Source organism: Arvicanthis niloticus, chromosome X (genome assembly GCF_011762505.2).
Source record: "Arvicanthis niloticus isolate mArvNil1 chromosome X, mArvNil1.pat.X, whole genome shotgun sequence".
Lineage (NCBI taxonomy): Eukaryota > Metazoa > Chordata > Mammalia > Rodentia > Muridae > Arvicanthis > Arvicanthis niloticus.
The window spans coordinates 12167171-12192574 of record NC_047679.1 but is presented as its reverse complement, the minus strand read 5'-3'; the positions used below and the strand labels follow the sequence as shown (position 1 = coordinate 12192574).

At 37.1% G+C, this 25404-nt stretch overlaps 1 protein-coding gene across 1 annotated transcript in view; it reads right to left on the bottom strand.

The window, feature by feature from the left end:
• Nucleotides 1–21321, bottom strand: part of Ccnb3 (cyclin B3) — a 36277-nt gene extending 14956 nt beyond the window's left edge. The window contains exons 1-6 of the mRNA XM_034486156.2: nucleotides 21224–21321; nucleotides 18452–18536; nucleotides 12314–12426; nucleotides 5053–5371; nucleotides 2236–4947; nucleotides 568–681 (exon numbers count right to left, since the gene is read on the bottom strand). Coding sequence (XP_034342047.1) covers nucleotides 568–681; nucleotides 2236–4947; nucleotides 5053–5371; nucleotides 12314–12426; nucleotides 18452–18536; nucleotides 21224–21318 — 3438 coding nt within the window. The 5' untranslated portion in view covers nucleotides 21319–21321. The remainder of the gene's footprint in view (nucleotides 1–567; nucleotides 682–2235; nucleotides 4948–5052; nucleotides 5372–12313; nucleotides 12427–18451; nucleotides 18537–21223) is intronic.
• Nucleotides 21322–25404: the final 4083 nt, after the last annotated feature.

Sequence of the window (25404 nt, the reverse complement as noted above, 5' to 3'; positions counted from 1 at the left end):
ATAAAGTCTGTAGATAATCTTCTTACCTATTTCATTAAAGAGAAGGAATTTTGGAACTAGTGAGTATTTAGAGCAAACCTTTCGTTTTCAAAGGCAAAGAATACTGCACCAAATTGGAAAGTTGAAACAATGGGTGTGACTATTACATACAATGTCAGAAACATGGGAAAACTAGGAAAATGACCTCTAATAGAAGTTACTCAGTTATAAGGTACTTAGGATTTCCATGTTTTAGACTGTCTGATCAACAGCTAGATGTTGCAAAGTCATGGTATTCATGGTAGTCAGATTTTTGTTTCTATATCAATTCTACCATGTAATATATATGACTCTATGTAGTTTCCCCTACAATGTAAAAGGGACATAATAATCTCCACCATTAAAACATTTTGGATGAATTAAGATAATGTCTACAAATCCTTTAATAAGCTACCAATAGATGTTATTCACTGATATTGTTATTTTCAACAACACTGTAGGCCCCTTCAATTTACATGCTGAGGAAAAGAATGAGAAGAAAATGAGAGCTAAAAATCACTGCCCACTTTCAGCAACCTTCATACCAACCTCTTTTTCTTTCAAGTAAATGAAGATGTCTTTGTCATATACAGAATTCAATAATGGATCGTGGTCTTCCTTTTCAGTATTTTCCAGTGTATCACTGTCATCCAGTCTGATTATCTGCTTAGAAATAATCGAAAAGACATTAGGAAAGGAAGATTTCAAAGAAAGATTAGTCCACACACATTTTCATTTCACTATCTTCTATTATGGCTCCTCAAGTTTCAAGTATTCTGAAGTATCACAGATCTTGTCTTGGCCCAGCAATCTGCAAACTGTTCTGCAATCAATATTTGCCTAGTATATGCCTGTTCTGCCCCAGGAACAAGGCATCCTTTTACATGTAACTTTCAGCCTCTCTTTTGAATATATATATATTGTGGGTGTTTTACCTGAATGCTATGCATGTGCACCATTAACATGCAGTGCCAGTGGAGGACAGAGGCACTAGATTCCCCTGTAACTGGAATGATAGTTGTAACAAATCATGTAGGTTCTGGGAACTGAACCTGGGTCCTCTGCAAAAACAGCAACTATTCTTAACTACTGGGTCATCTCTGCAGCCCCAATTCAAGCCTCTCTAATGACAACATTTTTATTTTATTATTTCAGCTATGTCATCTGCCTTCTAACATCTCATGCTGGGCCCCAATCCTTTGATCTGCCCTGATTCATCTTAGTTTTTTCCAACATCTAAACCTTTATCTAAGCTGTTTTGCTTCTAAATAGGGAACACTTCTCCTTCAACTTGTTAAATATCATTCCTTTATTTCATTCTTATAATTTACAACTTAAATACTTGTGTTATGCCCCAATACTTTGATCTGCCCTAATTCATCTTAGCTTTTTCCTACATCTAAACCTTTATCTAGGTTGTTTTGCTTCTAAATAGGGAACATTTCTCCTTCAACTTGCTAAATATCATTCCTTTATTTCATTCTTGTCATTTACAACTTAACTACTTCCCTTCTTGGGATATATATGTCTCAACATTTTGGCCTTAATAAGCATAAGTACTTTATGATTTCTAAGCTTCATAACTATATAATCATAAATTAAAGATGTTCTATAAGATCAATTTGATATAAGAGGAAATTTTCAAAGAGTCTAGATTTTTTTTTTTCATTTCACGGGTAACCTCAGGGTATGAAAAATGAGAAATAGGAGATTATATATCACTTCTCATTAAATAAAATAAGAAGGTAGCTAAAGAAATATCATCTCTTCCTGAGTGGAAGCTCCTTCCACAATACTGTATACATTGCTTAGTTGCTTAAGAAGCATATAAAAAGAACACTTTTGAGGTTCTGGAGTTATGGCTCAGTGGCTAAGAGCACCTGCTGTTCTTGCAGAGAACTTAAGTTCAGTTCTCAGCACCCATTTTGGGCAGCTCACAACTGACTATAACTGTAACTCCAGGGATTTGCAATGCCTCTGGCTTAACTTACATTCATAAACTTACATGCATAGACACAGATACAGGCAGGCAGGCAGGCAGGCAGGCAGGCAGACAGACAGACAGACAGACAGACAGACAAACGAACACACACTTTATTAAAATATTTCTTAAATAATCTCTTTGGTAAAGGATAGTTTATCTTAAATTAGATAAATTATCTTACCTAAATTAAAGCCCCTTACTTATCTAATTTAAGAAAAAAGAGAAATAAATACCTCAGTCTCTTTTTCACCTAGAGTTGATTGAAAGCTTTTGGAACTAGATACACATGGATTGGAATTCATGACAGGATTGGATGTCTCTAAACTTGGCACAAGAGCACTGAAATTGTCTGTTCTGGATTCAGAAGCATTGCTGGACAAATTAGGGCTATTCTCATTTTCAAAGCTAAGGAATGATTTGAAAAGTTCCTCTTCATCAACATTTTTATTCTCTTCTAATTTCTGTGGATCTATAAAGGAAAATTGGTCTGCATCAGTGAATCCCTGACTCAGTTCCAATACCTTCCGGTAAAGGGCATCTATGTCGAACTCGTCGATAGATGATGATGACGTGCTGCTTATTTCACCCTTCTCAATGTCAGACTTAGGATCAAAGGCCAAAGAGTCCTTGGGGCTTGCCCTTTTAATGCTGGAATTCTCTTCCAAGGCCAACAGTTTCTTTGGTGTAACCTCTGCTTTAGTGCTAGCTTGCCCCTGCAAGGATAAGGGCTCCTTCACAGTAGACTCATCATCTGTAGATTTCTTCACCAATGCCAATACTTCCTTCAAGAGAGTCTCTATGTTACTGGGTGGATTCTCCTGAAAGGCTAAGGCCACCCTTTCCAGCTTGGGATTCTTCACTAAGACAAGTAGCTCCTTCAGAACCGTCACCAGATCAGCTCTGTGCTTCTCCTGTGAAGTTAAGGGCTCCTTCAGAGTTGCCACCTCGTTGATGCTGGTCTCTTCCAAGGACAAGGATTTCTCAGTGTGAGCTTCCATAACAGTAGTGTAAGCCCTGATGAAAGCCGCCTTAATAGACTCATCTTCTGTGATCAATGACTTCATGAGGGCAACGATATTCTCAGTGATGAGTTCTTCCTGAATGTTTAAAGGTTCCAAGGCCTCCAAAGCCTCTAAGGCTTCCAAGGTCTCTGAGGGTTCCGAGGCCTCCAAGGCCTCCTTTGTAGTACCAGAATGGTTCTGAGTGTGAGGTGACTGATGACTAAGAGGCTCATCAACATCACTACTGGTGTTCTCATTCAATAATTTATTTAAGACAAATTCCTGTTCCAGAGCAACAATCCTCTCTTGGCTTGATTCTTCACTGGAGGAGTGCCTGTCCTTACAAAAGAGCTTTCTTAAAAAGGACTCTTCTTCAGAAATACTGCCCTGGGAGTCAAAAATTTTTTGGGGGGAGTCATTTTTTCTATCAACTTTCTCTTGCAAGTCCAAAGACTTATGGAATTCCAATGTATCTTCATCAGTAGAACTGAAAGGAGAAAATAGGTCTTGAGAGAAGTAGTTGTCATCACTTGAAGCCACTGATTCTTTACTATGTGTTATTTCTTGACTGGTGGTCTTCTGTGAGGCCAATGGCATTGAGAGGGATAGTTTTTGTGGAATTAAGCAGTTTTCGGTCGGTGGTGATGGATTCTGAAGGAACTCAGGTGTAGGTTCCTTCCTATGTGATCCAGGCTTTATAGAAAACAAATTTCCATCTTCATCGGTTGTTTCCTGCCACTCTGACTGTGCTTGTTGTGAGGTTATTGTGTGAGTAGCACACTTTCTTCTTATCAGTGAAGATGTATTTTCTTTCCTAAAGGATGGTGGCTCCTTAGTCAGTGACTTTGCTTCTGAAGTGACTGTTGGTAATGCAAGTGGATCTCTCAAATGGAACCCCATCCCTTTAGGAATAGTCTGCTGCATCTCTAACTTTAAAGGCTCACGGGTGGAGGCTGGCTCCTCCCTGATGTGCTGTTTCTTAAAAGCTGAATCTAACTGAAAATGTAAGTCCTCCTCCATGTGATGCTTTGGTGAGACATGGTGCTTCTTGTGTTTGGACAATTTCCCAGGACTGTTATGTTTCTTTTGCAGTGCAGATAGCCCATGGAAAGGGGGATCTTTCTCAGTGGTAGACTTCTTAAAGGACAATGGCTCGTTAGTGACTGTTTCTTGTACTGCAGAGTTACTGAAGAAACATCTCCTTTTAGGGAGCTGCTGCTGCTTCATTAAAGGTGAGGACTTCTCCAGGTGAGGGGCCTCCTCCATGTTATGCCCCTTCTTCAGATCTGTAGCTACTGGAAAATGTAACATCTTCTCCTCAGTGGTAGGATTTTTCAGAGCCAGGGATTTTTCCACAGTGGACACCTCCATTTGAGGGATGTGCTTGTCTGGCAGTACAGACGGCCCATGGAAATAGGAATCTTTCGTCTTAGGAGTTGACTTCTTAGAGGCCATTGGCTCATTTTCATCGGTGACTGGCTGAACTCCTAGTGGCCTCAAATTAGTGTCTTTTCCCTGAGTGTCACAAGTATTTTTAGAAGAGGTCAGCTTCTTTGTGTGGGTTGCTTCACTGGTACTATGTTTCCTTTTAAAAGTAACTGGGTCTGTTAAAGTATCATCTTTGTTATTTGTATTCTCTTGTAACACCTGTGGCTTTGTGGAGATGCTTGCATCCCCTTGAGTATTATATTTCTCTTGCAGTGAAGATGGCTCCTGTAACAAAGACTTCATCTCAGTGGTAGGTTCCTTTTTCCTGGAATGTGGCATTTTGACGGGTGGCTTCTCTTTAGTAGTCACCATCTTTAATGCTAATAATTTCTTCTTAAATGAACTCTTCCCCCAAATAGCATGCTTCTCTTCTTGAACAACATGTTTACTATTTAAATATAATGTGCTTGAGGTGAGAGTCATCTTCCCAATAAAAGGCTTCTTTAAATCAGTCATCTGTGGATGGAAATAATTAATAAAACGTTAGCCATTCATAAACAATAGCTTCTAGTAAAGCTGCATCTCTGAAATCAGATGCCTCTTATTCCCTAAGGCTACTACCTCCTCAATGATGGTTGCCTCTTCAGGTTTATCCTTCCTTTTAGAAGTCACCAGCTCTGTATCAAACTCATTGTAATCTTCAGTCTTCTCCGGCAAGGTTAGTGGTTTCTCCATTAGGAGTGTCTCCTGATGAAATGCACAACTCTTTAATGTCTTCTTCATAAGGCATGTCTCTTCAGTAGCAGGCTTCTCATTTAAAACTAATGTCTTTTGAAAGACATATGGTTCGTCAGTAGTTACTATTTTAGGCTTGTTCAGAATATCCAGAATAAACTTTTTCTCCATGTTTGACAGTGTGGTAACATGTCCCAACTTAGAACTGTAAATAAAACAAAGTCATGGTAAGAAGAATGTAACTCCTAGCCCTCACCCACCATTTCATTCTGTTGCTACATAAACTAAAAGAAAAGGAAAAAGCTTCAAGTTAGTACCACACAGTATAATTTCTATTCCTACATCATTACACTTTGTACTTTCCCATGAAATTCATGTTATACTTTTTTACATATAGTTTATTGCCATTATTTATATACAGTGTTCCTACTATAATACTTATTTGAATGCATTATCTGCATACATATTGATCACTCTCATTAGAACTAATTATTTATCTTTGTCAGCACCATGCCTCTGATAAAATGCATGTTGAAATTATTACTGTTTGAGAGATGAAGATAATTAGAGATGAAGGCTTGTGATTAATATATTGATGGTATCTAACAATATTCTCTGTACCAAGAAGTATTCAGAAGCTTGACTTCTCATTAATTTTTAATTTGACTTTTATTCTTCAAATGATTTGATTATACTACATTGATCACTCATTAATCGTGAAATTCTATTTGAACCACCATCCTGAACACAAGGGATAAATGTTTCTAAAGACTATATAGCATATGATTCAATCCACACAAAATATACAGGATGCTAGGGTATAGGGCAGCAGTTCTCAAATTGCAGGTTGTGACCCCTTGGGGGTTGAACAATCTTTTCACAGGGTTCACCTAAGACAAGTATATTTACATTATGATTCATAATGGTAGCACAATTATAGTTATGAAGTAGCAACAAAAATAATTTTATGGTTAAGAGGTACCACTACATGAGAGAAATGTATTAAAGAGTTGCAGGGTTAGGGAGGAGGAGAACCACCGGTATAGGGAGAGCTGGAAATTAAGTGTCTGGATATAGTTTGTTTTGAAAGTGTTAACATTTTTAAAGTTACACAGTGCTAATAGCTCTAGAAAAATTTAAACCACTGTATTGTAAAAGATAACAATTAATTTAAATAAAATGCCTTATTAAGATTCTGCTCAACAAAACATGCTCCCAGCCCTTCCTGATGAGGACATTTACAATTCATCTCCAGGTCTTCAGATAGTCTAGGTATAATAAGAATATACATTGTCTGGAGCTAGCCTGTCAAGGTTCAAATCCCGTGTCCTTATTTAGGACCTAGGTAACCTCAGGCAAATTTACTCAGTACTTTGGGTTCCCTACCTATAAAATGAGGATAAAAGTAATAGCTCTTTAATAAATTTGTTGTGAAGATTTGACAAAATAATATGCTTAATGACACTTAAAGAAATGTTAAGAATATTTAAATGGCAATAAATTATACAATTTAGATAAAATGAACAAATTTGTAGAAAGTCACAAACTACTAATGCTCATTAAAAAAGATAATAGAAAATTAATTAGACATATCATATGAAAGAACTGAGTTAACAACTGAAAAACTGACTACACAGAATTCAGGTTCAGATGGCTTCGCTAGTAAAGTATACCAAAAAGTTGAAATGAGATTAAAACCAGTTCCTCATAAACTCTTTAAGAAATAAGAAGCTAGAAACAGTTTCCAACTCACATTTTAAGAACAGTGGTATTATGATTTCAAAAGAACAATAGTTCTTTTGAAATAGTATTACGGGACAATAAAACTAAAAATGATTACCTCTTATGTATATAAATGTAAAACTCCCCAACAAAATACTAGAATAAGAAATGCAGGAATGCATTTTAAAGGATGATCCACCATAATCAAGTTGACACCCTAGTAGTGCAAAGTTATTTTAACATCCAACATTCAAATATTATACCATACTAACAGAAGAAAAATGATGTGATTATCAATAGATCCATACAAATCACTTGACAAAATTCAATACTTTTTCACAATGAAAACCACTCAGCAAACTATAAATAGAAATGAGATTCTTGGGCTGGCAAGATGGCTCAGCAGGAAAAGCTGCTTGCTATTTGGCCTGATGACTTGAGTTCAGTCCCTAGGAAGAACATATAAATATATAAATGCACATACAAATGTGAAAAATTAATGGATAGGGCATACTAATTGGAATCAATAAGTTGTTTGTATGTGTGTGTGTGTGTGTGTGTGTGTGTGTGTGTGTGTGCATATCTAGACAAATAGACAGGCAGACCAATGGAAAGATGGGCAGACAACAGACAGATCAAAAGATGACAGATAGATAGACAGACAATAGATGGACAGATTGATGAAAAGATATAGATACCAGACAGACTAAAAGGTGACAGATGAACAGACAACATATAGACAGACCGATGGACAAACAACATAAAGACAAACTTAAAGATGGCACATAGAAAGATGAACAGATGACAGACTGATGGACAGACAACAGACAGACTGAGAGATGACAAATAGACACAAAGATGAACACACTGACAAACTGATGGACAGATGGACAGACAGCAGTCAGACTGAAAGATGACAGATAGACAGACTGACAGACAACACAGACGGATGGACAGACAGACTGACTGATAGACAACAGACAGACTGAAAGATGACAACTGGATAGACAGATGAACAGACAACACATTGATAGACTGATGAAGAGATGGACAGACAACAGACTGAAAGATGATAGATGAACAGATAACAGACTAACAGATGACAGACACAAAACCAGATGGACAGACAGACTGAAAGATAACAGATTTACAGATAACAGACAGACAGACAGACAAACGGACGGACAGACGGACAGATGGACAGACGGACAGACGGACAAACAGACAGACGGACAGTCAACATGGACAGACAGTTAGATAACAGACTGTCAGACAACACAGATGGATAGACAGACAGACGGATGGACAGATGGACAGATAGAATAGACAGACTGACAGGTAACATGGACAGACAGTCTGACAACATGGACAGACAGACAACACAGACAGACAGACAGACAGACAGATGGGCAGATGGACAGACAGAATAGACAGACTGACAGGCAACATGGACAGACAGACAACACGGACAGACAGACAGACAGACAGATGGGCAGACACAGACTGACAGACAACACAGACAGACTGATAGACAACACGGACAGACAGACAGACAGAAAGAAAGACAGACAGACAGACAGACAGACAGACAGACAGACTGATGGACAGACAGACAACACGGACAGACAGACTGACAGACTTATGAACGGATAGATGGATGGACAGACAGATGGCACACTGAATGATAAACAGGTGGACAAACAACAGACAGGACAGACAGATAAAAAGTTCATGAATTCTAGTTAGAAGTGGTTGGGAGGGTTCATGAGAAGTTTTATTGGGGCAAAAGGCCAGCAAAAGTGCAGATATAGTATACTCATGTATGAAATCCTCCAAAACAAATACATATTAAAGAAGAAATCGGATTTGTGAAGCTGGTAAAAGACCATCTACAAAATGCTAAAGTTAAAATCATATTTAATAGTGACAGAATAATGCCTTCTATCTAACATTAGCAAAAAGGCAAGAATGACAAACTTTTGGCACTTCTACATTTTACCAACATTCTAGCTAAGGCAGTTAGGTGATAAAATTAAATAAAGGCATCTCTATTAGAAAGGAATAATCAAAATTATTCATATTATCATATAAGATTATTTATAGTAAATATATATAAATATATTGTATAATATATATAGTCCTAAGGAATCCATAGAAAAACAGATAACTGATAAGTTAAGCAAGATATCAGGAAAAACAATATGCCCATATGCAGAAGAATAAAAATAGACCTTTATTTATCATACTGCACAAAAGTTATACTCAAGTTCACCAAAGGCCTCAATTTGAAACCTAAAACACTTTAAAACTGCTAAAAGAAACATCAACTATACCTTATAAGATATAGCAGTAGAAAAGTACTTTCTGAATAGGACTATATTTGCTCAGGGATTAAAGCCAATAATTGACAGTTGGGACTTCATAAAATGTAAGGTTTCTGCACAGCTAAGGAAACAATCAACCAAGAAAAGATAAGGCTCACAGAGTGGAAGAAACTCTTTGTCAGCTACATATTGACAGAGAAGTAATATACAGAATACATAAAGAACTAAAAACAAAGTCAGAAAATGGGTTATGGATCAAAACAAAGGGATCAAAACAATGAAAAAATAAAATTTGCTAAGAAATCTCTCTAAAAGTGTTCATCATCTATGCCAATTAAAGAAATACAAACTAAAACAAAATGGAGACGTCATCTCACTCTAGTCACAAAGGCTAAGATAAACAATGTTTGATGGTAAGTGCTGGCTGTGGAGACGAGGAACCCTCATTCACTACTGGGGGAAATGCACACTAGAGCAGCCGATCTAGAAATCAGTATGGAGAAACCTCAAAAGGCTAAAAATAAGTGCATCATATGACCCAGCTGTACCACTCCTTTGACTACAGGACTGGACATCCTATTCCATGGATCTTTCTCAGTAATGGTCATTGTTTCTCTATTCAAAATAGGTCAGAAATATAAAAAATCTCAATGCCCTTCAACAGATGAATGAATAATAAAAAATGTGGTAAGTGTACATGACAGAATACTCTCCAGCTGTAAAGAAAAGACTGAAATCATGAAGTTTGCAGGAAAATGGACAACACTGGAAAATATTGTGTTGATTAAGGTAACTCAGACCCATAACAAAAAAAATGCTGCATGTTTTCTATCATCCGTGCTTCATAGCTCCAAATTATCAGATAATAACCAGATATACAACCTGCAGTAACCACAGAAAAGTAAAAGAAGACCATTAGTGGCAATGATAGAGGGGGAATAGCAAGATACAGGTGATATACAGGGAAAATGGAAAAATAGGGAGGGGTCTAAGGAGATCAATACAGAAGGCAAAGAGGAAAGGCAAATACCATTAAGGATATTTCCAAAAGCCTTAAGGAATCATATTATTTTATATTTGTCCAAAATTACATATAAACATGTGTGTGTGTGTGTGTGTGTGTGTGAGAGAGAGAGAGAGAGACAGAGACAGAGACAGAGACAGAGAGAGAAGGAAAGAGAGAGAGAAAAAGAAAAAGAGCTATGCCACTTGGGCTAATGATGTTTTCCCCTCTCTGGAAGAGCCTTAGATTATCTAGCAGACAAAAAATCAGGCATGAGAAACTTCCTTTTAAATTGCTGGTTATGGGAGTTCAATAGACTCCCCAAACAATATAGGCTGCTGCTGATACACTTGGCTGCCCCCCAGAGGCTGAAGATACCACAGATCTAGGACACAAGGTTTGAAGGACTCGAGGTGTGTCTGGCCTCAAAACTTCCTCCCTGAAATCTAGCTTTCACAGTACCGGAAGGTGTCATCTAAGCTGCTAAAGGAGGGAAGCAATCAATAGTCTTACCCAGCTATGAGACTCGTAAACCTCAACAGTGATAAGCATAGCAAGATAGCCCTAAAGGTGCAATAGTGACATTCCTATCTTGGTGGTAACCAACAGCTGCCTAATTAGACTCAAGGCCACTCACCTCAACAAGAAGAAAACAACACCTGCTCCTGGAAACCTATCCAACTTCCCAGGGCTAGTGAGGTATTGATCTTAGAGAAGAATCTACTACTGATGCTTCACTAAACCAGCATAATTCCTAACTGCATGAGAAAACTTATTCTGATACCTACAGATAAGAGTAATTCCCACCTTTCATCAAAGAAGCTTCACTTGCAACAGGTAAAGAACATCAGAGAAAACCATAAATGGTCAAGATGCAGAAGCCAAATGATCACGGGGTATCCACACCCAGTTGCTATATTTATGACACAAGAATTAATTACAATAAAGAGAAAACCTTAAAGGAGAAGAGAGGAACAAACGAAAGGGTAATGAAATAACATGTGACATGAGAGCAGAAGGGGAGACTAAGTTGGTTAGGGAAAGAAGAAACCAGCATGAAAGACATGGGCAACAAGGGAGGGTAATGGGCAAGGCTGATGAACTAGAATAAAACATAGCTACACAGAGGCATGACAAAGCCATAGTAATCTCATTACTTTGTGTGTTAGCTTAAAAATCAATTTTAAAAATACCCTTGAAATGGCAACTGAAAATGACCTAGCACATCTGAAGATTTAGAAGAGAGAAAGAACAAATAACTCTGATAGGAAGGAGTCAACACTTTTTCTGTAATGTAACAGATCATAAATACATACCAAGCATGGTGGCCCACACTTGCAATCCCAATGTATGGGAGGCTGAGGCAGGAGGATCATGAATTCAAGGCCAATGTGAGTTACATATTAAAACAGAGTCTCAAAGAAAATCTAAAACAAAAAAACATGATTTCATGATAATCAACCCTGTGGCAGCAATGCAAATACAACATACATTGTGTAAAGCCATGAGTGTAGCTGTATATATTTAATAAAATTTTATTGCTAGCCAAAATAAAGAGGACGAAGAAGAAAAAGACCTCAGTGGTCTTTAAGTCTTCTTCTAGTAAATGCTTTCCTAGGGCAAATTATTTTTTCTAACCTACTTATATAACCTCTAATAACTGGAAGGAACATGTCTGAGGTGCAAGGAGATAATTGCCCTCTAGTAGCAAGAGGAATCTGCTTCTCCCAAAGCTCCTAATTAGATAAATACCTTCTGTGTTATCAGCTAGCCGTGGAGAGTTCATGAAAAGTTAGGTGGACTCCATGCTCTCCCACAGAGACTAGCTCAAATAGGGGTTCAATTATATATATGATCTCGTCCAATTGTGCAATGATGATAGTATTTTCAATATGCACAAACACACACAACTCATGGAAAAAGAAAGTGAGAAGAGAGGACTGGAACTCCAACAATCACAGATGGTCTTCCATCAGCATCCAAAGGTAATGTGGCAGTCACCACTGCGCCTCGCTAAAATTATTTTTAATGGAGACAAAGATGAAGTCATTGTCTCTCCTTTATCATACGAGTCAATTCCTGCTGAGTCTTCTCTTACCTTTGTACTTTTTTCTGAGTGATTTCACCAACTCCTTTTTTTGTCCTTTTGAAAACACAGCTTCTAAGCTCTATATTGTCTTTCTTTGGCTGGACACATTGAACATGAGATGCCTACAAACAAACAAAAAAGAAAACAGTAAATTAAGAGAACCACATATTATTCAATACATGGTTCTTATAAGAAAGTCATGACGTGTTCCCCATCCTAGACAGTTTATTTAGATGTTCCCAGGAGTCACAATCTAAAAATTTTTATAACAGATATGGCACTGGGCCCACCAACCACAATGGGAACTACACTAAGTAATTAATATGATAATACTGATACATATCAACAAAATAGCAGCCATAAGTGTTCCCAAGAGATGTAGGATATAGTTCTGATTTCCATGCTGGGGTACTGGCTCATGAATAACTGACAAGATATTTTGTCTTATGTTCTGGCTTTAAATGTACAGAAGATGCAGGAAACATGACAAAATCTACCGTCAGGTTTTGCTAAGGACAACTAGCTACTCAACTAGCTATAGATTACTATAGCACTGATCTACTTATGATACAGCCATCACATTTTGTCAAGTGGTATTTATTTAATATTTGTCAGAAGAATCTACCATACACTAATCCTGACTACTCTATTAAACAGTAGGAGAAATCAAAAATCTGAATGATATCAATAAAAAGTCAAAATATAAGTTATACCTTTAAAATGAAACAAATGAGCCCAATTATATTTCAAATATAATCACACTAAATGAAAAAAAAACAGAAAAAATACAAGAAGCAACTGATTTAAGTAATTTATAAGTACATTACTTGGCTATATAACCTTAGTCAGGATGGGTTTCTGTGGAGTGGATATAATGAATAAATATGAAACATGTTTAATAGCTTTGTTTTGTGACATAAATATGGAAGAGTTGCTTTGTAACAGCTGCATTACAGTGCTAAGTGAATGTATTGATGTTCTCACCTCATGCCCTAAAATAAGAGGTATAAGGGAAATTTTTTGCCTTTCTGCCATTTAAGGACACAGAAAATTGCGTTTATGATTAATGAGCCCCAACCCAATACCAAATCCAATGGCATCTTTGTTTTGAATTTCTTACCTTCTAAAACTACAACTAATGAATTTCTAATGTTGGAGCTGGAGAGAGATGGATCAATAAGTTAAAACACTTGCTGCTCTTTCAGAGCACCTGGGTTAGATTCCCAGTACCAAGATAGCAGCTCATAACTGCCTGTAATTCCAGTTCCAGGGTATGTGATAACCTCCCTCTTCTGGCCTCTGCAGACACGATAAAAGTGAAATGCCTATACATATTAAAAATAAATAACATTTAAAAATTGTATAATTTGTATATGTTATTCATAGTTTCTTGTAGCAGTCCAAATGCACAAAAATAACTTGTCCCATTCCACATGCTCCTGTCAGAGATTCTATATGTGAAGGACCAAGGGATGTTACACTAAGGCAGACTTTTCTTCTGATTTGAGTATCTACCATATTTTGGTCAAGTTCCCTGTTTAACAGAGTAGGGAATTAACCTAAAATTACAGGTATAAGGTGTGTGGTGTGTGTGTGTGTGTGTGTATCATATATATGAAATTATCCAAAATTAATATATGTTATAATCTGCATGAAAAACAGGTTGTTTTAACAGAGATTCAAAGTAGACAACTTTGCTTATATAACCATTCTCCATAGGGTCAAACATGATCTGATAGAGGTATTTTAACAGGCACAAACATACTTTACAGTAAAGAACCAGGCTTTGCTGTAGTCTAAGTGAAGTAGACTTTAAAACTTATGCTAGATTTCATCTGTCAAGTAGACATGCTTGCATTATCTATTGTTTGGGGTTTTAGCAAGAATACATGGGTTGATACAAGGAAAACCCCTTAGCCTAATTACTCAAGACATCATAACCCCTCATTAGGTTTCAATTATTATGATTTTCTAAGACAGTGATTCCTTTTGCCCTTTTTTTACATTAAATTACCAACATTCTATTATTCTGATTTTTCCTAACACCTTAACTTTATTTAAAGTTAGGTGACTCTTTTTGGCATACCTAGACAGCAAACTCATGAATTCTAGTTTTTTAAGTCTAAAACATGCCCCTAAAACTTTTGGGTATGAATCATTTGCCTCTGCTGCCTTCTGCTACCCACCACATTTGACTACAAATTTTAAAGTCCATCTCTTCAGCTTCAGTTTTTCTCCTCTACCTGCTCAACCCACTTGTCTTTCCTTACCTACTCAGTATCTTCCCAGAGCTACCTGCTCTGTCTCTCTTACTTGTTCAACAAGAGTCTTACTGGTATCCCACAGAAGGGTTGCTATCAGGCAAACAAAACCCTAAACTCAGCTTTCCTCAGGAATCTTGTGAAGCAGATTTGTGTTTGTCAGGAAAAGCCACTACTTCCCTTATCCCCCCCCCCCCAGTGGTCAACTACTGGGGGCAATTGGCATCTAGTTCCTGATTAATACAAGCATTCTGTAACAGACCAAAGTTTCCATGCTAAATGCTAGGCTTTCCTTGCCTGTACCTCTCTATTCACCACTACTTGTCCCCACAAAACTGACAAGGTTTTCCCTGCTACCTATTTTCCATTTTCTGCCCCCAAGAGACAGCCTGGAAGTGTGGTTCCCCCCCAAAACTGTCTTTTTACTCATGGAGTAGTTTAGTTTGGTAGTTTTGCTGTGCCTTCACATGCATATGTGGAGAGACACTTGGGCCCTGGAAGCCCAGTCCCACTATAACCAAACCAAACTGCCAACTTAGCCCGCCTGGGTACCGATCAATTGCCTTTGCTTGCTTTTTCCACCCACCGCATTTGACTTCAAAATTTAGAGTCTGACTCTTGAGTTATTTTTCTCTTCTACCTGGTCAACCTACTTGTCTCTCCTTGCCTACTCAATATCCTCTCAAAACTGCCTCCCTCCCTCCCTTTCTCTCTTTCTTGCTCACTCAACAATCTTACTGGTATGTCATACAGCTTCCCTCTACCCTTTTTGGTGCCCCATCACATGGCCAAGGGCCGCCTTGTGAAGCAGGTTTCTGTTTGTCAGAAAAAGAAATGCCTGTCCACATGATCATGGGCATCTCTTTCACAAATCTCAATCCCTTGCAAATGACTTCAGATTGAGACTTTGTCTTATGACCTTATCTCGTGACATGCTACCTTCCTTAAGTCTCCACTCCTATGATACTGCCATCCTTCTTCTGGTGGGTCTCTTATTTACTGGTCCTTTCCTAAGTCTCTCCTATGAATCTCCTAAGAATCTCTTGGCATACCTTCTAGATTTTACGGATTTCCTTTCTTCAAAGGCATGTTCCTTTCTCCCTCTAACCAACCAGGGGCTCCTCCCATTCAGAATTAGACTTCTCTTGCCTGCCTTTTCAAGTTTCTTTCTCTTCTCGGACTCAGAGATAACATTAACCCTGCTGCCTTATTTTTTTTATTGTAAATATGGTGGGGCCTTGATGATTAGTCTCAATGGCAAGAAAATGGCACATTCAATTACCAAATTCTCAAGGATTGTGACAATTCCTGCCATGGCACAAGAAAGTCTGATATGCCTCCCTCTCCTGTCTCCTGATCATTAGGTTCAGTCCTACAAAGATCCAAATGTCTTTGTAGGTATGGATAATATTAAAAAACTGTCACATGCTGTTTTACTCTACTGAAAAGCTGACTCTTGGGATGGTATTTGGTCTATACACTTTAGATCGAAGCATGTTTGTCTCCAAGGCCTATGTCCTGGGTCAGGCTCTATGACAGGAAGAACAACAACAGGACAACCCAGGGGTCACCATATTCTTGGGAATAGCTGAAAAATAAACTATTTCCAACAGAGGTTAATATTGTTTATCTAATGATATTTAAATTTTTAATTAAGAGAAATCTATATGTAAAATTAATTTGGCTAAATGTAACCACGTATGTTTACCTCTCTGAAGGTTTTTGGTTTTGTTTACTAAAATATTCTGCCATTCAAAGTCATGGATATCTTTGAAGCTTCTACAGAAATGCAAACGTTTTTATCTTGGGATTTGTAAGATCATTGGGAGTGTGGTTTAAAGAAAAATCTGTAAAATCTCACACAGAGGAAAGAGTGGCTAAAACTCACAACAGAAAAAGGATGATAGTGAAAAATCTATGTTCCATATCATCTTAATTTGCTACACCATACTGCTTATGTAGCTACAATTCAACTCTTATTTAGGAAAATAGATTTTAAAAAATTAGAACAAGGAGGAAACACCAGCTCTCCAAGATGGTTTAGTTTAGTTTATTTTCCTTAAGACGAAGAAGGCAACACTAGGCCTCTAAGATATTTTGCATAAGACTGAAATGTTTGATGATTTTTGTCCTAAGAGTGAAAAACAACAGATGAGGACAAAACCACAAACAAGGCTTATGGAAAATAGGACTTAGGAACAACGTTTGTTTGGTGATTAAAGTTTATAAAATTCTAAGGTTCTAACGGTTTAACAGAAACTGACCCAAAGATGTGTATCTAATCACCTGTCTTTGCTAATTGTGGTAGGCTTTAGCTACTTGAAAAAAAATTGTCATACAAAAATACAACCTGTGATATTTTTAAAAGTACACTATAAAAGGATCTAGAAAATGAGGTTCCCAGTTTCTCTATGGACTATATTTACAGTTTAACATTTATTTTCATACTAAAGAATCTTCAATTTCAAAAGTTACACATTTTATGGCTCAAACTTAACATGAATGAAATTATGAAATCCTAATCTTATAAAAGTTACTATTATAAACAGTTAAAAATAATCAAGATATAAAGTTAATGGTCCGTCACCTTAGAAATGATCAGATTCTTTAATCTGCTCAAAGCTATGTTTGTAGTCATGCTAAGTACAACTATAATTTGTTTATAGGTACAAGCTTGCAGAGAGAAACAAATTTTTATCACCCATTTATGTCTTCTGTATATATTGTCAGTTAAGCCTGAAGCAAGTAGGTGAAAGCATGTTATAAATACATTTAAAGTTTGTTTTATATAGATGATAGTCCTCAAATCCCTCAGAGATCTGCTGAATATGGCATATAAGGTATTTAATGAAAGGGAGAAGCAGGAAAAGCCACAAAATCTTCCCATGATAGACAGAAATACCTTCTTCTGGTTGCAGCCTTGAAGCCATTTCCAAAGAAAATAGGGCACCAATGGGCTCTACCTAAGACCTGCTTCAAATGTGGCAACATCAGTCACTGGATGAAGAACTGTACCTCACCTCACCTGCCACCAGGACCTTGCTCAAACTCTGGACAGGCAGGATACTGGATGGTCAACTGTCTTTTGTTTAACCAAGGTAGGTCAGATCCAAGATCCTCCTCCAAAGGAAGATTTCTTGGGTTTTCTAGGCCTAGTGACTGAAAACCAGTGATGCTCTGGGACCATACCTCCCAAACAAAACCATCAAGATTACCATATAGGAGCCTAGGGTAACTGTCCAGTTAGTGAGCAAGACCTTCATTTTAAATTCATATGGAGGACATTTGGTCTATACTTCCTCTTACTCCAGTAAAATTTATCCTTCTCAGATCTCTGTGATGTGGTTGATTGTTAGCCCCACCAGCCTAGGGCTATAGGTCCTCTCCTCTGTAGTTTGATACACACAAGAGGTAGTTTTGATTGTCACTATGACCAGGCTAATTACAGAATTTAAATCCTGGGAGACAGGGGTGATGGTTAATCCTACAGAAAAGAAACGTGGTCTTCTCCAAAACTCATAAAGTGCTTGAATTGAAAATGTTACCCTGGACTATAATTATCCTATCATAATTCCTTTCCAAAGCCTAGGAAGCCATTTCTGGATTTTAGGTAAATATAATATCTCATAGTTTTTATAGTTATTTAAAATTCCATATACTAGTCACTGCTTACTGGCTCCAGAGGACACATAAATTGACCCAAATTGTATATGCCAGTAAAAAAGAGCCTCTGTTGTATGATACTGTGTCACTGATTCCAAATAAATTCTGCTGTCAGCATTCTGAGAGAGTCAAGGTCTGCTGGTAAACTGGAGAGATGCCTCAAGGCAAAGAACATCTAAGGTTTCTGTAAAACTACAGAAAAGAACAGGGTTAGCATACTCACATTCGTGACATCTTCAAATGCTGATCTCTTTTTTACTGTGCCTCGAGATGAAGATGGAGATGCTGTGTGGTTACTCTTTCCAACCGGTAAAAATAAGAGACAAATGAGCACGATCAATCGTAAATAACCCCTTTATGAACTTTGGGTCACATTCAGGGTGTGTATAAACTTCACTATGTCCAAGTAACTGGGATATGTATCATAAATCCTATGAACTACAGTAAAAAGTTTTACTATCCAGAGATGTTTAAACAGTTGCTGAAGAATATAGTCATTGATAATAGGGACAGGAAGATATTACATGGTCTTCAGTAAAAAAAAATTTTAAATGAGTAAAACAGCTTGGTGAAACTGATTTATTCTCTTCTCAAAGTTATAGTTATACTATCCAAGATTAAGTATTATCACTAGTAAGTACTGAGTCTTTCAATAGGAATACGTCCAAGTAAGTTAGTTAAATAACACAAGTAATTAATATCTCTTATATTAATTTAACTTTAATACATATTCAGTAGAGACAAACCTAGCTACTAGTCCAAATTCAGCTCAATATATTTTTTTAAAAAAACATTGATCTTGGAAAAGTCACTTAATCTATGAGACTCAGTCTAATTTTCTCATCAGTAAAATTGGAATTATAATCTACCTTACCAAGTCTTTATGGCTTACAAAAGAGAATATACTTTTAAAAGTGTTTTTGTTGTAATTGTGCTAAAGAGTGGACTCAGAGTCTTACATAGCCTAAGCAACATTTCTACTGTAGAATATATTTTTCAGTTTATATAAATTGTAAATAGAAAGAAAAAGTACTTTAAAACTATGTAGTCCTGAATGCTTGTAAACATCACATGAAAAATTTGTATTTTAAGAAAATAGTTTGTTAATACAGACTCTCTCTAAAATTATTTGATATGTAAGCGTCATGGCAGAAAAGATAAATGATCAAACAGAAAAGGAAGCCACATACCAGAAGCAACAAAGATTTTCTTTCTTGGTACTGTACATGCCTTAACCTACTCCCAAGTGACTAAGACTATCTCCATGGAGGTGGAAGTTAAGAGAAATCACTCTTGTGGGATTTTTCTATCCTTTAACAGCTTCTATTTGGTGAATATCTATTAAATCTCAGATTTCTTTTTTCCAATTCTAAGAATAAACTCTGCCTTACCTATATAAAAAAGTTTTTTAAATTATTAAGCAGAACACTGGGATATGACCATTAGTTTTGTGCTAACTACATCCTTAACAGTATATGACACAGTAAGTGCTCAAAAACTTGTATTTGTGATGCAATACACCATTCCAGCAAAAGACAGCAATTCTAAGAATTATTTCCCATTCTATTTCATCTTTAAAAATCCTATTCATCTTTATCTTATGTGTAATAAATAATCTAGTGGAAATAATTAGCAAATAATAAAACATCACTTTTCTTTCAAACAGGCTAAAAATAAAGTTTGTCTTCTAATTCTTACTTGCTATCACTGTTTAAAAATAATCTCAATATCAAATAAACAGTAGAAACAGAACTCAATAAAACTTATACTTACAAAATGAGTCCAAAGAATGTTGGGATTGGAAAAACAATAGCCATAAAAGCAAACTTATAATATCATAACTACAGTCAGAACATTTGATACAAACAAAAACTCAATTAAGGTATGAAATCTTTCTTGATAAATTTACATAGGAAAATGTCTGATTCCCTCCATGAAAATCATTTTACTAAGACAAAGTAAAAATTAATAGAAGATGTTTATCTGCACATAAAAAAGTCTGCATTGCTAGAGGTTGAACACAGGACCTTGGACCTGATAGGCAAGCACCTCTGCCAACTGAAGCCCAAGACTGACATCAGAGATGCCTTTCTATCACCCTCACCTTATTTAGAGGCAGTTGAGTCTAGAGTTTGCCTATACAGTTTGCAGTAGAATTGCAGGCAAGTAGCCATGTCCACTCAGATTTTTATGCAGATGCAAGGAATTCAAACTAATCTGCATGTTTGCACAGCAATTTCTTTAACTACTGAGCAACTTCTTTGGCCCTTAGTATGCCTGCAGTTTGACTGTAAACTCCATTACTTAAAATTAAGTATAGAATTTTCCACTTGCAGAATCAGGTCAGCATTCAAAGGTTTCAGAGTTTGAAAATTTTAAATATTAAGCTTTCAAATTCGGAATACTCAATTATTATTCAAAAATATGATACTATTTTCCTGACAGAATGTACTACCAAGAATGTACTACAGCCTCCTGGTAAGATACTTGGAGTTTCTGGAAGTATATGAACATATAAACATGATCAATAATGAGAACTTAACATTGTTTGGCTTTGAAAGATGTGAAAACTGACCTTTACTTCATCCATACATATTTAAATACTAGTAGAATTTATAATTTTTGCTTAAGTCACTTTGGGAAGGCAAATGGGATAGAACCTAAGGCCTTGCATATGTTAGGTTTACCTGAACCAAATCTTCAATTCCTAGCTCCATGTTCCAACTTGCTGGTATTCTTCAACTACTAGAATTGCTAGAAATTCCCTCCTTTTAAATACATCTTATTATTTAATTATTGTTTATATATGTATATGTGTATAAGTATATATGTTTATACAAATATTGATAAATAAAGTGTTTTGCAAAAAAGAAATTCCCACTTTCTCAGATTAATACAGACATCATAAAAGATTCAGAGGTACGGATAAGCACTAAACCAATGTATAAGGAGACTACGTGAGATACTATTGGAAGAGATAATTTGCCTTTTAACCTTTTCAGATTGCTGCTCCTCTCTTGGTGTGATCTTGTTAGACTGAGCCTTCTCAGTCTCCAGGTTGGATTTTTTGGGTACCAGTGGTAGTGGCATCTTTATGCAGATTCAGCAGTGTTTCCTCCAACGCAGAGCTGCAATCAGAAATAAATGCTTTAAAATATCATTTACCAGAAGTACTCTTAAGAAACTTTAGTTTATCACATCTCTAGGAAAATGCATACCCTAAGACTGAGTAATCTAAACACAGAGCTTCGTTCTATCACAATTAACCCTGAGAAAATGACCTAAATAGCATAGGCTTCAGCTACTTCACCTATAAAGCAGAAGTAAATATACATGTCTTTATTTACAGAGTCTGTTAATTAGGTAAGGGATGCTATCCTCTACAGGGGCTAAGGCTATGTCCTAGTAGGCACAAATTTACATAAGAGTTGTGCACTGAAATCATTGAATATATAACAGCCCATATAGACTGGTTACTAGCTGGTGGATTTGATATTTTTTGAGTCCTAGTCACAGAAATTAAGACACTATAGAAAAATACAGGAGGATGACTGCTTACAGCCATGTATGCATGACAGGCAAGACTGTACCCACCAGCCATGTATGCATGACAGGCAAGACTGTACCCACCAGCCATGTATGCATGACAGGCAAGACTGTACCCACCAGCCATGTATGCATGACAGGCAAGACTGTACCCACAGCTGGCATTCAATTAGAAAATACTATAATCTAGTTCTATATCTAAGTACTTTATCTAGATACCTAGATAAGAAAGAGAATAAAAAAGATAAGAGCAGAAGGAAATGAATTATTGAAAGTAATTTGTGATAAGAATTTAACAGTCATATCCCTTAGGAAAGTTCTAGCTTTGCCAGTCACAGTATAGGATTTTACTTTATATTCTAGAAGGTTCTTTTACTTTGTGAATCCTCAGTAGTTATGATATACATATACACCTTACAAGCAGCTACATTGTTAAAAGTAATCGTTGTTTTGCTATACAAAAGATCTTTTCAGCTCCGAAAGAGCTGCCCTCCCAAACCCACTCATCTAATTTGCATTTTATAGCACCAAATAAATTAAGTGAATGACTACCCCAAACAAAACATTAAGCAACACAGATTACCAAGGGCTTCCTTTTTTTTTTGGGGGGGGGGGGGGAGACAGGGTTTCTCTGTGTAGCCCTGGTTGTCCTGGAACTCACTCTGTAGACCAGGCTGGCCTCGAACTCAGAAATCCACCTGCCTCTGCCTCCAAGCGCTGGGATTAAAGGCGTGCCACCACCACTGCCCTGGCCAACCTTTCAATTCTTTGAAATGCTTTTTAGAAAGACTTTATAGTACTTTAGAAAGCCCTTGGTAGCGGTGGCGCACGCCTTTAATCCCAGCACTTGGGAGGCAGAGGCAGGTGGATTTCTGAGTTCGAGGCCAGCCTGGTCTACAGAGTGAGTTCCAGGACAGCCAGGGCTACACAGAGAAACCCTGTCTCAAAAAAACAAAAAACAACAACAAAAAAAAAAGCTAAAAAGAATTGAAAGGCTGCAGCGCAAAAGAGGTAGAATGGGCATGGGTTTTAGAATTTGAGTAATCAAGCTTCTAAATCAGCTAACTTTACCATCTCCGAGTCTCGGAGAAACTAGTTTGCAAAACAACTATAATGGCACTAACATAAATAAGAGGCATGCAGCTCAAATATAAATCTGTATGTACAAAGCATGCATAGTAGGTACTTAATAAATGGTAAGTCCTACTCTCCTCTCAAATATAAACCAATTTTTAAAAATCTCATTCCCCCAAAACTTGGCCTAGCAGCAATACAGTTAGATTGGCTGCACCTATCTTTTAGCATGTTGTATGAAATCATTTATACCACTACCATTATTCTTGTTTCAAATACATTTCTATGGCTTACCGGAGTTGTATGTTATGATACCTTTACCTTTACCTTTTTACCTTTACCTTTACCTTTACCTTTACCTTTACCTTTACCTTTACCTTTACCTTTACCCTTTAAAGGGAAAGATGAAATGTGGAGTCAAGAGACTAGAACAGTCTCCGTTGATGACTACAGGTTAAACTTGCAGAGAAAATAAAAATAAAACTATGCAGATGATGGCTATACTCATTATCCAGAATACAAAGCATCTGCTTTGAGGGATATATATACCAACTTAGGCAAACTAATATCCCAGCCACCAGGGACAGACAGAAGAGAAAGTGGAACTACAACTCCCTAAAACCTTCTTTTATAAATGGATGCTTTGGAGCTGGGAGGTAGTTCAGTGGGTGAAGGCCTTGCTCTGCAAGTATGAGGACCCGAGTTTGGATCCACATCTCTCATTTAAAAGCCTATCATAACAGTGTATTCCTATAACCCCAGAACTAGAAGAGGGAGAACTAGAAGAGAGGTACAGACAGATGGCTCCTCACACTCCTTGGCCATCCAGTTGAAACAGTCTGTGAATTCCAAGTTCAATGAGATACCTTGTTTCAAAAACTAAAGTGGAGATGAATTAAGAGAAAATACTTGGACCCTTCTCTCTTTCCTACTCTCCCTTCTTCCCCCTCTCTGTGTACATGTTTGTAAAGAAAAGAAAAACCATAACAGGGCACACTTGATTTCTACCACCTACAAAATCTCAAACTTTCCTTACAGAAATCACAATACGTTCCTCTTTCCTGGTTTTCCATCTCCCTAATTTTATGCTGATAACTGTGGGATTCTCTCTACCATCCATTCTAACCCACACCAGGGTAGCAGAGTGAAAATCTAATCAAAATAGATTAGAGGGATGAGTGATATCATTTTATATCACAGGTAGTTTCACATAGCAGAACACTGGAAAGAAGGCTCAGCCTGGTGTCAGTGAAAACAGTACTGGGGTAAATAAATGCTTAGTGTTTAACTCCAACCCTGTCAGAAGTTATTTTGACAATGCTGGGCAATCTAAACCTTAATTTTCCAACTAATAAAACAAGACAACAAGACCACAGCAGCCTCTATATTCTAAGAGTGATCGATCAATGACATACAGCTTACCAACACCTGGGAGCTTTACCAACCCCCCACCATGAAATCAAACATCTCCATGTGATGTGTATGCATTTTAAAGTTTAAGAGGCTCTGCTCTGCAGTCCTTTGGACTGCTCACCTTCAAAGACTCTAACTGAATCTTAGCAGAAGACATCCCTAGGAAAACCAGAGATGAAGAGGGCTGAGGAAGACTCAGCAGAAATAAAAGGGATAACAAGAGAGAAGACAAGTTTCTACCCTTTAATCTGTAGTTCAAAAGGCATTTTGAAGTAGCATTCTCTGTCTTAGAAATATAGCAGATCTCACAAAGTATACACAATTGTGTATACTTTCACTGTGAAAGATCTTTTATAAAAGCACTCTGATGTGGCCACGTATACTGACTGGACCATCCATCTGAAAGCAAGAACCCACTCTCATTAGCTTTTCTAGCTCATCTACCAGTAATCACTCTCCGCCCACCTTTATGCTGGGTTCACTCCAAGAAGTTTTAGCTGATGAAAGGAGACCAATGTTTCCTTACAAGAAACACTGTGCATCCCAACAGAAAAAGACAGCATGTAACAGTGAACACCAAGGACCAACTAGCAGGTGACAGTGCCAGACACTTGAGCTAACATTTCAAAACAAAGGTGTCTATCTCGCACAGAGATTAAGGATAGAGCAAGAAAGTCCTGGATAACGAACAAAGATAGGTGTCCTTGACGACCCAGTTTGTCTCATCCAATCCTGGGCTCTTTCTTAACAGGGCCTACTAGAGTTTGCTCAAGGAGAAAACAAAATGATGACTGGTAGCAGGGTGTCAATCAGCAGAGCCAGCTACTATGATCCCCTGAGAACAAAAGAGAATGGGTATTTTTAAACTGGACTCCTGAGCTTAAAAAGGGAATGGGTATTTTTAAACTGGATTTCTGAGCTAATGGACCTGTCATCCCTTATCAAATCCAGTATTAAGTCCTTAAAACTTTACAAATGGCCACAAGACATAAAGTTTGGCCCCTATTTTATGAATGAGCCTCTGAAGTGCAGAAAGCTAATAGAAATTAAGATGAATTCAGCCCTAGCTCTATGCTATTACAAAATTTTTATTGCTCTAAATTTTGGCTAAAAAAGATAGGTACTTATATTATTCCCATTTTA